The following is an 11,940-nucleotide window of genomic DNA, read 5'->3' as shown; positions in this document are numbered from 1 at the left end:
TGTACGTACCCACCAAGGTCCTTCAAATCCTGTTATACATGAATTATGCCTAAAAGAAGATATAGTGTTTTCGGTGGTTTATTTGCCAGCATGTGATATGAGGCTCACTCTAGAAGTCTATGGAAAAAGACAGCACACCAATTGCAAGAGGAGGACGTCAATCAGTAGTGAGATCTGTTGCCGGGCCTCTATAAATGGCTGTACCCAAAGGTAGCTAAACATCATCCGTATCGGACATGGCTTTCAAGTCTATGGAAAAAGACAGCACACCAATTGCAAGGGGAGGACGTGAATCAGTAGTGAGATCTATCGATCGCCGGGCCTCTATAAATGGCTATACCCAAAGATAGCTAAACATCATCCATATCGGACATGGCTTTCATGCGCTCTTCGTCCTCATCCATGGCTCTGGCTCTGCTGCCGCTACTGGTGGCAGCCGCATTCTTCATCCCCTCCATGGCTTCATCAGCTTCAGGTACCCTCGACCATGGCTTGGATGGTGAGGCACTGCTGATGCTGGGGAGGTTCCATGGGTGGATGGCGGCGCACGGCCGGTCGTACGCCACCGTGGAGGAGAAGCTGCGCCGTTTCGAGGTGTACCGGAGCAACATGGAGTTCATCGAGGCGGCGAACCGGGACAGCCGGATGACCTACAGCCTCGGCGAGACCCCGTTCACCGACCTCACCCACGATGAGTTCATGGCCATGTTCAGCAGCAATTCTGGCAGCAACGAGTCGTCATGGGAGTCGGAGGAGACGACGGTGATCACAACTCGCGCTGGCCCCGTCCACGAGGGCACCGCCGCCGTCGAAGAGCCACCTCGTCGTACCAACCTCAACCTGACGGCGGTGGTGCCTCCGAGCGTGGATTGGAGGGAGAAAGGCGTCGTCACAGCAGCCAAGTATCAAGGGGATTCCTGTTGTAAGTAACATCCATCCAAAATAAATCATGCATGCGATGCGAGTTGTCGTACGTCGTCTACTCCATTATATATATTGATGCAATTAGGTAAGTGAGTGGTCATCTAACGTACGTACGTGTCCGCGCGTGCAGCGTCTTGCTGGGCGTTCACGTCGGTGGCGACGATGGAGAGCGCACATGCGATCAGCACCGGCGGATCGCCACCGGTGCTGTCGGAGCAGCAGCTGGTGGACTGTCGGATTAACGGCTGCGGCAACAGTTGGATGGACAAGGCCTTCGATTGGGTGATCCAGAACGGTGGCATCACCACGGAGGCGGTCTACCCCTACACCGGCAAGGTGGGCACGTGCCAAAGGGCCAAGCCGGTCGCGGTGAGGATCAGAGGCTACAAGAAGGTTACACCGTCTGGCAACGAGACGGTGCTCATGGAGGCCGTGGCGCAGCAGCCCGTCGCCGCATCCTTCGACTACAGTGACCCCTGCTTCCAGCACTACATCCGCGGCGTGTACAACGCCGGTTGCTCCAGGTCCGGCGTCTACACCAAAGGGGCGTGCGGGACAACGCAGAACCACGCGCTGGCCCTCGTCGGGTACGGGACCAAGCCTGACGGGACCAAGTACTGGATCGGTAAGAACTCGTGGACTGACCAGTGGGGTGACAAAGGCTTCGTCTATTTCCTTAGGGACTCGCCGCCGTTGGGCTTGTGCGGCATTGCCAAGTACCCGCTTTACCCTATCATCTGATGACCCAGCCGCCGTGCACCTCCATCATCTGTGTGTGACTCCGTGCATCTCTACTTATATTATATATATGTAATGAATAATTGCACGGTACCTAGCTATTCACTCGTGTACTCCATGTCTATGTTATGCATGTAAAGGTTCGGGTGCTACACATGCATCCTTGCCTATAATATAAAATAAACAATACTGTATATGCTACTCCTTCTTTTTTAAATTATAAATTGTTTTGGTTTTTGTAGATTCATAGCTTTTGCTATGCACCTAGATACATAATACATTATATTTTACTATGTATCTAATAAAAAAGTTAAAAAGACTTGCAATTTGGGGTGGAGGAAGTACCTCCGTTCTGTTTTATTAAAGGAGTAAAATGCACCAGCGGTACATGAACTAGGGAGTGGTCTCTCATCTCCCGAAATGTACATTGGAGTCCCTAAACTTGCTAATTGGCTCATGTGACACTCAAATCTGCATAACCCACCTTAAATTGCGTATGTGGCATGCTGACTAGGATGCTGACGCATGGAGCGGAGGATGGAGAGCAAGAGAGGCAGGAGGGGTAAGGGGGAGGTGATTGCTGGTGACCATGGGGGAGAAGATGAGAGTGGAGTCGAGACAAGCTTTGGTGGTGCTGATAGGGTGAGGTTAGTGTGCCGCAGAGGCAGGGCGAGCTTGCCACGCCGAACGGGGCGAGCTTCGGCAGCTCAAGATTTGGGCGAGCGCGACGGCAGCGATCATTTGAGAGAGAGAGGAAGACAGAAGATAGGTGGACCTGACATGTGGATGCCAACACACAGTCAGCGATTCCACGCATGCCATTTAACATGGGTTATGAAGATTTGGATGTACTAGCAAAACATGCCCGTGCATTGCAACGGAGGGAAAAACATCCCTCATACACACATCCGACAACATAAGCAAACAATATTCTTAAAAATATATTTATTGACACAATTTCAAACAATATGAAAATCAACTTTAAGCCACTGGTTTACATAAAACTCGTATCAACAGTTTAATGTGCATCATTGTATAGGGGTTGGTAGTGCACTGTGCGAAACAGAGAAGATAATTATGTAGGATATGGTAGGAATCAACATCCCCCTATAGTGTCAATAATAGATTATGTGAGAGCATGAAAAAGTCATATCTACTAAATTTGAATAGGGTAGGGAACATATATAATACACATTTCTTAAATCCCTCATATAGAGAAGATATTAATTAAGTTTACATCCTAAAACAATTTAGAAATTATTAACACGCAATATAATACTCCCTTCGTCCCAAAATAAATGACTCAACTTTGTACTAACTTTGTACTAGCTTTAGTACAAAGTTGAGTCATTTATTTTAGGACAGCGTGAGTAATATATTTGAAATCTACACATTTTTGTGAGCGGTTTTCATATATAACATGTTAGATTTGGAGATAGGGTTTGGAAGTTATGATTTTTTTGAAAAATATTTGAATCTGCCAAAATAGAAAGACTAAAAAATAGAGTAGCCAGGCCGGAATTGCGTGCAGCCCATCTGCTGAGTGATGCTTGGGTGAGCAGTTATATACTACGCCCACCAGCATCTCAAGAGAGAAAAGGAGAGAAAAAATAGGCAGGAAGGGGGATAGAACCCGGGCGTCCAGCAAGATACCTAGACGCCCTAACCACTGCACAACATAGCTATGCGTGATACTTGTGAGGCGTTTTCTTAAATGAACCCAAAGTAAACGCTATTTGTGAAGGGAAAAACTGAATCATTTTTTAACTTACGGGTGACATAGTGGGTAATTTATAAGCAACTCCGGGGGCAATTTTTGTGACATACCACGAGAAGCAATAGGTGCTTTATTAGTAGGTATAGATATAGATATAGATTATGTGACACTCGTTACGAAGTTCATGTACCGCCCATGCATTTTACTCTTTATAAGCATTGGCTGGTCCTAAATTAAACTAAACCAACGCCAAATGCTATGGAATGGATGTAGTATCCGATATCCTGTAATTATACTGCATATTTGGCTGCCATCAAAATGCATGGGACAAGTTGTTCGGAAAATCCAAAAGAGTAAAATGGCCTTCTCTAGGATACAATAATACAGAGCTGAGCGAGCACAAAACACACCAGACTGTCCTTACACACGCTTATCAAGGAGGTACACAAAGCCCGATGAGTAGTTTGTATATTAATTGACAACTGTATTAAGTGTTTGCTCCTCCGACGATGGAGATAAAACATGACAAAAATAACATATAATAATAAGGGATTAAAAAAAAACCGCATCAACAGTTTGCTCATCCATTCCTCCCATATGTGTAGACACTGCTATTGTTGCCAACAAAACTATATCTGCATCTTTTTTTTCAGTGACAGGTATAAAAATGCATCAATTTGGGTTTACTCCATACATACACACAATTCTTTCTTCAATTCAATTGGTTCATGTTTAAATGCATCAATTTGGAAATCGACACATACAGGATGTCAGTTCAAATGCATCTTGTAGTGTTGTTTGCTTGTCCCGGTCCAAGAATTTACTCATTGATCGGTGGCCGAGACGGCGAGCGGTGTCATTGTTTCTCAGCTTTGGAGGCGCGGTCATTCTTGGGTGTAGCAGAGGCAAGGCCAGCGCCCAGCAGCAGCAGCAGCAGCACGGTGGCTGGGTCGACCGGGCGGAGGTAGGGCCAGCGCCCGCCAGCAGCAGCACGGCGGTGTGCTGGGTCGGCCATGGAGAGTATGGGGAGCACTACCACGAACAATGCGGTTGCGTTAGCACGGAGCAGCTAGCAGATGGGGCTAGACTAGACCGTGGGAGAGCGGAAGCCGGCGGTAGTATGCAGCAACCAGCAGTCATCGAATTCGTTCGCACGGAAGCATGGGAGATGGAGAGAGGCGGCGCAGATGTGCGTGGGCAGGGGGCTGGGGGAGGGTCACGACCTAGGGCTCAGGCTGTAGCACGCGGCGTGTTACCTTTGAGTTTTTCTCCTATTGGTCGCCGCTATGGATGACCATGCTGGATCCTAACTCTAGCTACTAGCAATGGAGGAACGACGCGTTAGAGACTGAATTTTATGCAGCGCACTGAACTGCTGCTCTTCTCTCTGTTGGCCCAGACCCAACGCCGAGTACTTTCCGACGACGGTGATATGACCGACGACGAACGACGATGAAGCGAAGCAACGCTGGTTGAACTTGGTTCCTGCCCCAAGCGGCCAGACCTTCGAGCAATCAATTAGCAACACTGAGATAAGGCTCGCACGTACACAACCTGCTGAACGATCATTGCTTTGATCGTTACAGCGCTACTAGTAGTAACGTACGCGTAGACGATTCGGCTGATTGCCACAGGAGCGTATCGCTCCTGGTTTGATTTGTATTACTTCACAAATCCAAGGTACCGGTTACAAGGGTGCTGGCTCCAAGTATATATACACGCTAGGATCATCGCAATACTACTCGGTCATGACTTCTAATACTACACGGACATGACTCCTAGTACTACTCGGACACATGCATGTATACGTACGTGTTTATTTTCAACAATCACCCCCCTAAACACGACGTCGTAACCTCACAGCTCCGACGCCGATTCTTCTTCGCATCCCAAGAACTTCTCTCGATCCAAAGCCTTAGTTAGGATGTCCGCCAGCTGATCCATGGTGCGACTGTAGTTGACCTCCGTCTTACCTTCTTCCACGCAGTTCTTTATGTAGTGATACATTGTATCAATGTGCTTGCTCCTTTCACGCCGCACTGGATTCTCGCGTGGAAAAGTTGTAGCCTCGCCGTCAACATTGAGCACCACTTGTTTCGGATCTCGATCCATGAGATCATCGTGTAGCCGCCCTAGCCACACACCTTCACACGCCGCAGTGGCAACTACAATATACTCTATTGCATTAACTGCGGGTGCTTTACTCTTCTTGTTTAGTTCAAGACGAGGTTTCGTTGAAGCGTCAATTGGATTGCAATATTTGATGCCACGGCTTTCAAGTATCTTCCTTGTGTATGCCTCCTGGCGTAGTGTGATCCCTTTCGTCTTTTGATGTACCTTTATCGCAGGGTAGTAGCTCAAAAGACCTAGACCATCCATCTTGAAAAGCTCTTTCATTTGTAGCTTGAACTTTGCAATCACCTCTTCATCTGCTCCAGTTATCAACAGGTCGTTGACGTAGATGCCAACTAGTAGACGATCCCTTCCTTCACCTCTCTTGTACATTGCATGCTCTAGTGGGGTTTTCTCAAATCCAAGAGAAATCATTGTCCGATCAAGCTTGACGTTCCACTCTCGAGGTCCTTGCCATAGCCCATACAAGATTTTGCGTAACTTCAGTACCTTGTGCTCCTCTCCCTCTTTGACGAAACCCGGTGGTTGATTAGCATACACATCTCCTTCTATCTCGCCATTCAAAAACGAGGAGTTTACATCCAAGTGATGTACTTTCCATGATTCCTGAGCCGCGAGAGCGATGAGTAATCTCACCGACTCCATCTTTGCAATGGGAACGAACACTACTTCGAAGTCCACACCTTCCTCTTGCATGTATCTTTTGGCTACTAGCCTTGCTTGGTGTTTCACACAATTTCCTTCGACATCTCTCTTGATCTTGAATTCCCACTTGAGCTCTATGTCATTATCATTGTTGGGAAGATCCACAAGCTCCCATGTTTTGTTGTCTTGGATCGAACCCAACTCTTCATCCATAGCATGACGCCAACACTCCTCCATATTTGCAACTTCAAAAAATTTCAATTCCTCGATGTGCAAACTTCGTTCACCTTTACACTTCATCTTCATCGAATTTATTTGAAGCACTTCCTCTGGAGAGAGATCCACCAAGCGTCGTTCTCGTGCTACTGAAGAAGACACACTTATTTTTGAACATGCCAAAGTTTCTATTTCTGGCGATCCAGGTGCTCCAAAATTAGCTGCATGTCCACCAGATGAACCAGCCAGAACAATTGGAGAAGTTTCACGTGCATGCCCTTCTGGTCCTCCAGTCATGTGGCCTACTAAAGGTTGAGCCGGCTGGTTCTGGCTGTTCTGGCCTGTGGCAAGGGCTCCGTGATGGAGAACCTAGTGCTAGGCTTCTCTCGGCCTTTGGGCTCCCACGCCAAGCTCCCTGGCCGCTCATGCAGCCATTAGGTCGGGCGCTGCCCGGTGTGTCCCGCGGCACGCATTCGAACACCTCGGCCACTGCATCCGGCCAAGCGCTACTTGACGCACTGCTGCTGCCGCCATCAGGCGTGCTCGCTTTGGCTGCATGCACTCGTGTACTGCGTGAACCTGGCGCGTCACCACTCGTGCCTTGGTCTCTCGGTACGGCCCGCCTCTTGCGACGTCTGCACTTTTGGCTGCACTACTTGACACCGGGTACGCATCATGTTGATCTGGCCCGAGTGCATCTCGCCGCGGATCGTGGTCATCTGGCGCCACGTCTTCGCCATCTTCTTGCTTGACCACATCGTCACGCAGTGCGTCGTGGACTTCCGACGACACAACTTTGCATGTTTCTACACTGGTAGAAAAAAGGCTTTTAGTCCCGGTTCTGGAACCGGGACTAAAGTGTCGGTACTAATGCCCTGACCCTTTAGTCCCGGTTCAATCCAGAACTGGGACTAAAGGCCCTCCACGTGGCCGGTCCACCTTTAGTCCCGGTTGGTAACACCAACCGGTACTAAAGGAAATTTCCTGATTTTTTTTGAAATTTTTTTTGAAATTTTTTTTTGAAATTTTTTTGAATTTTTTTAACCTCTAATCTCTAATCACCCCTCATCGCTGCTCAATTTAATCTCTAATCACCCCTCATCATTCCAAATCATCTCACTTCCTGAACGGTCACCCATCCTCTCACTACTCCAGTCTGAGCACGCTTAACTTCCGGGTTCTATTCTCCCTCGTTTCCAAGTCTGCACTTGTTGTTTTCCTGACAATAGTAAGATGTCAATCCTATTAATCCTCAGGAATTTAGCTTGAGCATGAAGTCACATATTTCACTGTTTGAGTTTAAAACTATTGTTCTAAAAAACAATAATTTTTTAGTAACACTAATATTTTTGAATAAGTAGTTTGACCATTGTTTGACCACAGTTTGACCATAGTTTGACCAGATTTGACCAAAATTCAAAAAAGGTGAAATAATTATTTAATAACACTAATATTCTTGAATAATTATTTAGTAACACTAATACTTCTTGAATAAGTAGTTTGACCATAGTTTGACCAGATTTACTAAAAATTTAAAAAAACTGAAATTTGAGCATAACTTTTTTTCCTTTTGGAATCTGAGGATTCTAGAAATTTGCAAACAAGTCGTAGGCGGTCTCCATCGGATGTAACTTTTCGAGTAGATGATTTTTCATATAATTTTTTTTTTCATCCGAGTTCGTATGCAAAAGTTATGCCCATTTTACAAATTCCAGAGAGATTTTGTAAATAAAGTCGAAATTCATATTTGTAATTTTTCCCAACAACTAGACCACATATCACATGTGAAACTTATTTTCTTTTATTTTTTTGACATTTCCATCATTTTCTTTTTTTTTTAAACTGAAAAGGCGGTCCAGGGGGGTAGAGTTTGAAAATGGGACCTTTAGTCCGAACCGGGACTAAAGGTCTCATCCCCATTAGTCCCGGTTCGTGCCTCAAACCAGGACTAAAGGTCTAATCTTTAGTCCCGGTTTGTGGCACGAACCGGGACCAATGGTTGTGGGCCAGGAGCGAGGCCCATTGGTCCCGGTTCATCCCACCAACCGGGACCAAAAGGTCTAGATGAACCGGGACTAATGCCTTAGCCGCACGAACCGGGACCAATGCTCACATTAGTCCCGGTTCTAGACTGAACCGGGACTAATGGGCTAAGCCGGCCTGGACCATAGCCCTGTTTTCTACTAGTGCTAGCACGATCACACCATCACGCATTGTGTCGCGGACTTCTGGCGCCACTTCTTCGCCTGCTTCTAATGTAATCACATCATCACGCCTTGCGTCACCGTCTTCTGGCCCCACGACTTCGCCAGGTTCTTCCGATACGGATGTACTCATCGGACTTGTCTCCAGCTGATCGTGATCATCTGGATCCTCTTCGTCCACTAGCTCGCACATCAGCATCATATCCCCATCATCTCCTTGCTGAGCAATAAGCGCCTTTCGCTTCGGTGCTTCTTCGCAGTCAGCCTTGAAGTGACCGAGGAGGCAACAGTTATAACACCTCACTTTCCTGATGTCAAACTTTCTCCTCGGTGGTGGTGCAGCCTCATTATCTGAGTCGTCGTCCGAGTCAGCGAAGTTCTTTCTCGCCGAACGCTGCTTTCCCTTCTTCTTGCTGCTGCTCTTGGACCCGCCTTTCTTTTCAAGGGCGATCCACTGCGCCTTTGTGAGCATCACAAGCTCGTCGTTCCTCCCGTCCCCAAGACTGTACCGCATACGCTCGTCGTGAGCCTTGTATCGTCCGACAAGATCGTCGATGGAGAGAGTCTCGAGATCGACGCACTGCTCGATCGCCGTGACAATTTGCAGGTACCGGGGAGGGGCCGCGCGCAAGAACCGCCGGACAACCGAGGCCTCCGTGCGGTTTTCTCCAAGCGCACGAATCCGATTGACGAGAGTAGCCACCCGTGAAGCGAACGCATCCACAGACTCATTATCGCCCATGACCAGAGTCTCGTAGTTCCTTAGGAGAGTTTGGAGATTGGCTTGCTTGACGCGGGTGTGTCGCTCGAACATGAGCTTCAAAGTATCCCACGCCTCCTTCGCCGTTTCTTTGGCGATTAGGTGTTGGAGGACATCCATCGGCATCACCGAGTAAATCGCCGATGTCGCCTGCCGATCCTTCCGGTGCTCGGCTCCCTCCTTCTTGAACGCGTCACTGCCTGGGTCGACCGCGTCCCATAACTCATTGGCGCGGAGACCACACTCCATGAGGGCCTTCCAGACCCCGAAGTTCTCGCGATCAAATCGTGGGTACGACGAACTCGCCGGAGCAGCAAATACTTTAGCCGCACCGGAGTACTCTGCCAGCTGCTTGTTCTTCTCGTCGTCCGCCATGATCCTCCGTTACTAGAAGATCAACCTTGCTCTGATACCAATTGTTGGCCCAGACCCGACGCCGAGTACTTTCCGACGATGGTGATATGACCGACGACGAACGACGATGAAGCGAAGCAACGCTGGTTGAACTTGGTTCCTGCCCCAAGCGGCCAGACCTTCGAGCAATCAATTAGCAACACTGAGATAAGGCTCGCACGTACACAACCTGCTGAACGATCTTTGCTTTGATCGTTACAGCGCTACTAGTAGTAACGTACGCGTAGACGATTCGGCTGATTGCCACAGGAGCGTATCGCTCCTGGTTTGATTTGTATTACTTCACAAATCCAAGGTACCGGTTACAAGGGTGCTGGCTCCAAGTATATATACACGCTAGGATCATCGCAATACTACTCGGTCATGACTTCTAATACTACACGGACATGACTCCTAGTACTACTCGGACACATGCATGTATACGTATGTGTTTATTTCCAACACACACACACTCTCTCTCTCTCTTCACTTGCTTAACAGGATCGTGCCATCCCACGATCGTGAGCATGCACTCACCGAAAGCTTCGGCCTCGGGATCGCACATACCGCATCCTCAGGCACTGTCTAACTGAAAATGGGAAAGCTGGTAACTAAAGAAACGAAAACAACGCTGCGGCTGCAGCTCTAACTAACCTGACAAAATAACAGCTCTGTTGATTCTATCACGCTTGATTGTTTGCTAACAATCTCCCCCCAAGCTATTCATGAGAGAGAGCTAAAGTTCAATCATACCAATGCGTGCACCAAGCTCCTGAAACCGCGTCACCCAAGTGAATTTGTGAAGATGTCTGTAAGTTGATCACTGGTGGCGACACGCTCGACCTTGATCTTACCCTCTTCGACACACCTTCGAATAAATAAATGTGCTTGATGCGGTCATGGAAGACGGGGTTCCTGCACAGCTGGATAGCAGACTTGTTGTTGATGAAGATGATGGTGATGCCGGCGTCCCCCATCAGCAGGTCACTAGTGAGCCTGCTCAACCAGATGGCATGACATGCTGCGGTTGTCGCAGCCACATACTCAACCTCGCATGAAGACAGGGCGACGATCTTCTATTTCTGCGATTTCCAGGTGATCAGCGCTTCTCCTAGGAAAAAGAGATTGCCCGATGTGCTTTTGCGGTCATCAACGTCGCCGGCCATGTCCGAGTCGCTGTACCGAAGAGCTTGCCTTTGCCACCCTTGACATACCTGTAGCCGTACTTGCGGGTGCCTGCAATGTAGCCCAGCAGGTGCTTGACGGCGGCGAGAGGTGGGCAGTGTTCGGCACCTCCATGAACCGGCTGGCATACCCTACTGCAAAGTTTATGTCCGATCGTTTGTGGGTGAGATAGTTGAGCCCGCCGATGATGCTGTGGTAGTCGGTGGCGTCCACCGACGGCTCGGGCCCCTAGCTCCTTGCTTAACACTAGTAGAAAAAGGGTCAAATGTGAAGCACATTAGTGCCGGTTTGAATTTCAGCCGGCACTAATGTGTCCATTAGTGCCGGTTCTAACGGCTAGGCGGGCGGACATCATTAGTACCGGTACATGGGTAACCTTTAGTACCGGTTCATGCCACGAACCGGTACTAATGAGGCTGTGCCAGGCTGTGGTCAGGTTGGGGCCCCACGAAGACCTTTAGTACCGGTTCATGGCATGAACCGGTACTAGAGTTTCTTAGTAAGCTGATTTTTAGTCCCACCTCGCCAAGAGAGAGACAATATGAGCGGTTTATAAGCCGTGAGTGCAGAGACGATGAAGGAGAGGCGCAATGCTCACCTGCACGTTGCTTAGCTTCAAGCCTTTCGGAATAGCATAGATTGCACGGAGCTATGTGCAGTGTAGCCTACACTATTACGAAAGGCTTGAAGCTAATTAACCAGCATTGCACCTCTTTTTTATTTTTAATAACTTATCTGAACTCCGGACTTTTTTTGTTCAGTATGCAGCATTCAAAGCGACTTCATCAATTTCCAACATGTTCTGACATCATTTGCTGTTTTCAGTCATTTACCGATTTGTTTAGAGAGCTAAATGACTGTGAAATTGAAAATCACTATAAAATGAACTCTGAAAATGTTGAAACTTGACATGGTATCATCATTTCACCCGCATAGCATGTGCGAAAGAGTAGAGAGGGTCACGGCAAAAACTGGACGCACTTCGTGTACAAGCTGGACAATGTTTTTCGAAGTATCATGGTTTC

General features: G+C 48.0%; 1 protein-coding gene across 1 annotated transcript; it reads left to right on the top strand.

Moving 5' to 3' along the window:
• Positions 1-339: 339 nt before the first annotated feature.
• Positions 340-1,863, top strand: LOC147962725 (ervatamin-B-like). The gene is made up of 2 exons (XM_087535289.1): positions 340-922; positions 1,055-1,863. Exons 1-2 carry the CDS (start codon positions 373-375, stop codon positions 1,663-1,665), a joined length of 1,161 nt encoding a protein of 386 aa, XP_087391415.1. The 5' UTR covers positions 340-372; the 3' UTR covers positions 1,666-1,863.
• The last annotated feature ends 10,077 nt before the right edge of the window (positions 1,864-11,940 follow it).

This window comes from Triticum urartu, chromosome 7A, assembly GCF_056163025.1.
Source record: "Triticum urartu cultivar PI428250 chromosome 7A, HENAU_Tu73, whole genome shotgun sequence".
In the NCBI taxonomy this organism is placed as follows: domain Eukaryota; kingdom Viridiplantae; phylum Streptophyta; class Magnoliopsida; order Poales; family Poaceae; genus Triticum; species Triticum urartu.
The sequence above is the reverse complement of the archived record's forward strand: the minus strand, read 5'-3'. Positions and strand labels throughout refer to the sequence as shown.

What these genes read in the sequence shown, in the direction of transcription:
- LOC147962725 (XM_087535289.1), top strand. Translation starts at nt 373, where the DNA reads ATGGCTTTCATGCGCTCTTCGTCCTCATCCATGGCTCTGGCTCTGCTG. An exon ending in GTATCAAGGGGATTCCTGTT is followed by an intron (nt 923 to 1,054) that starts GTAAGTAACATC and finishes CCGCGCGTGCAG; the next exon opens with CGTCTTGCTGGGCGTTCACG.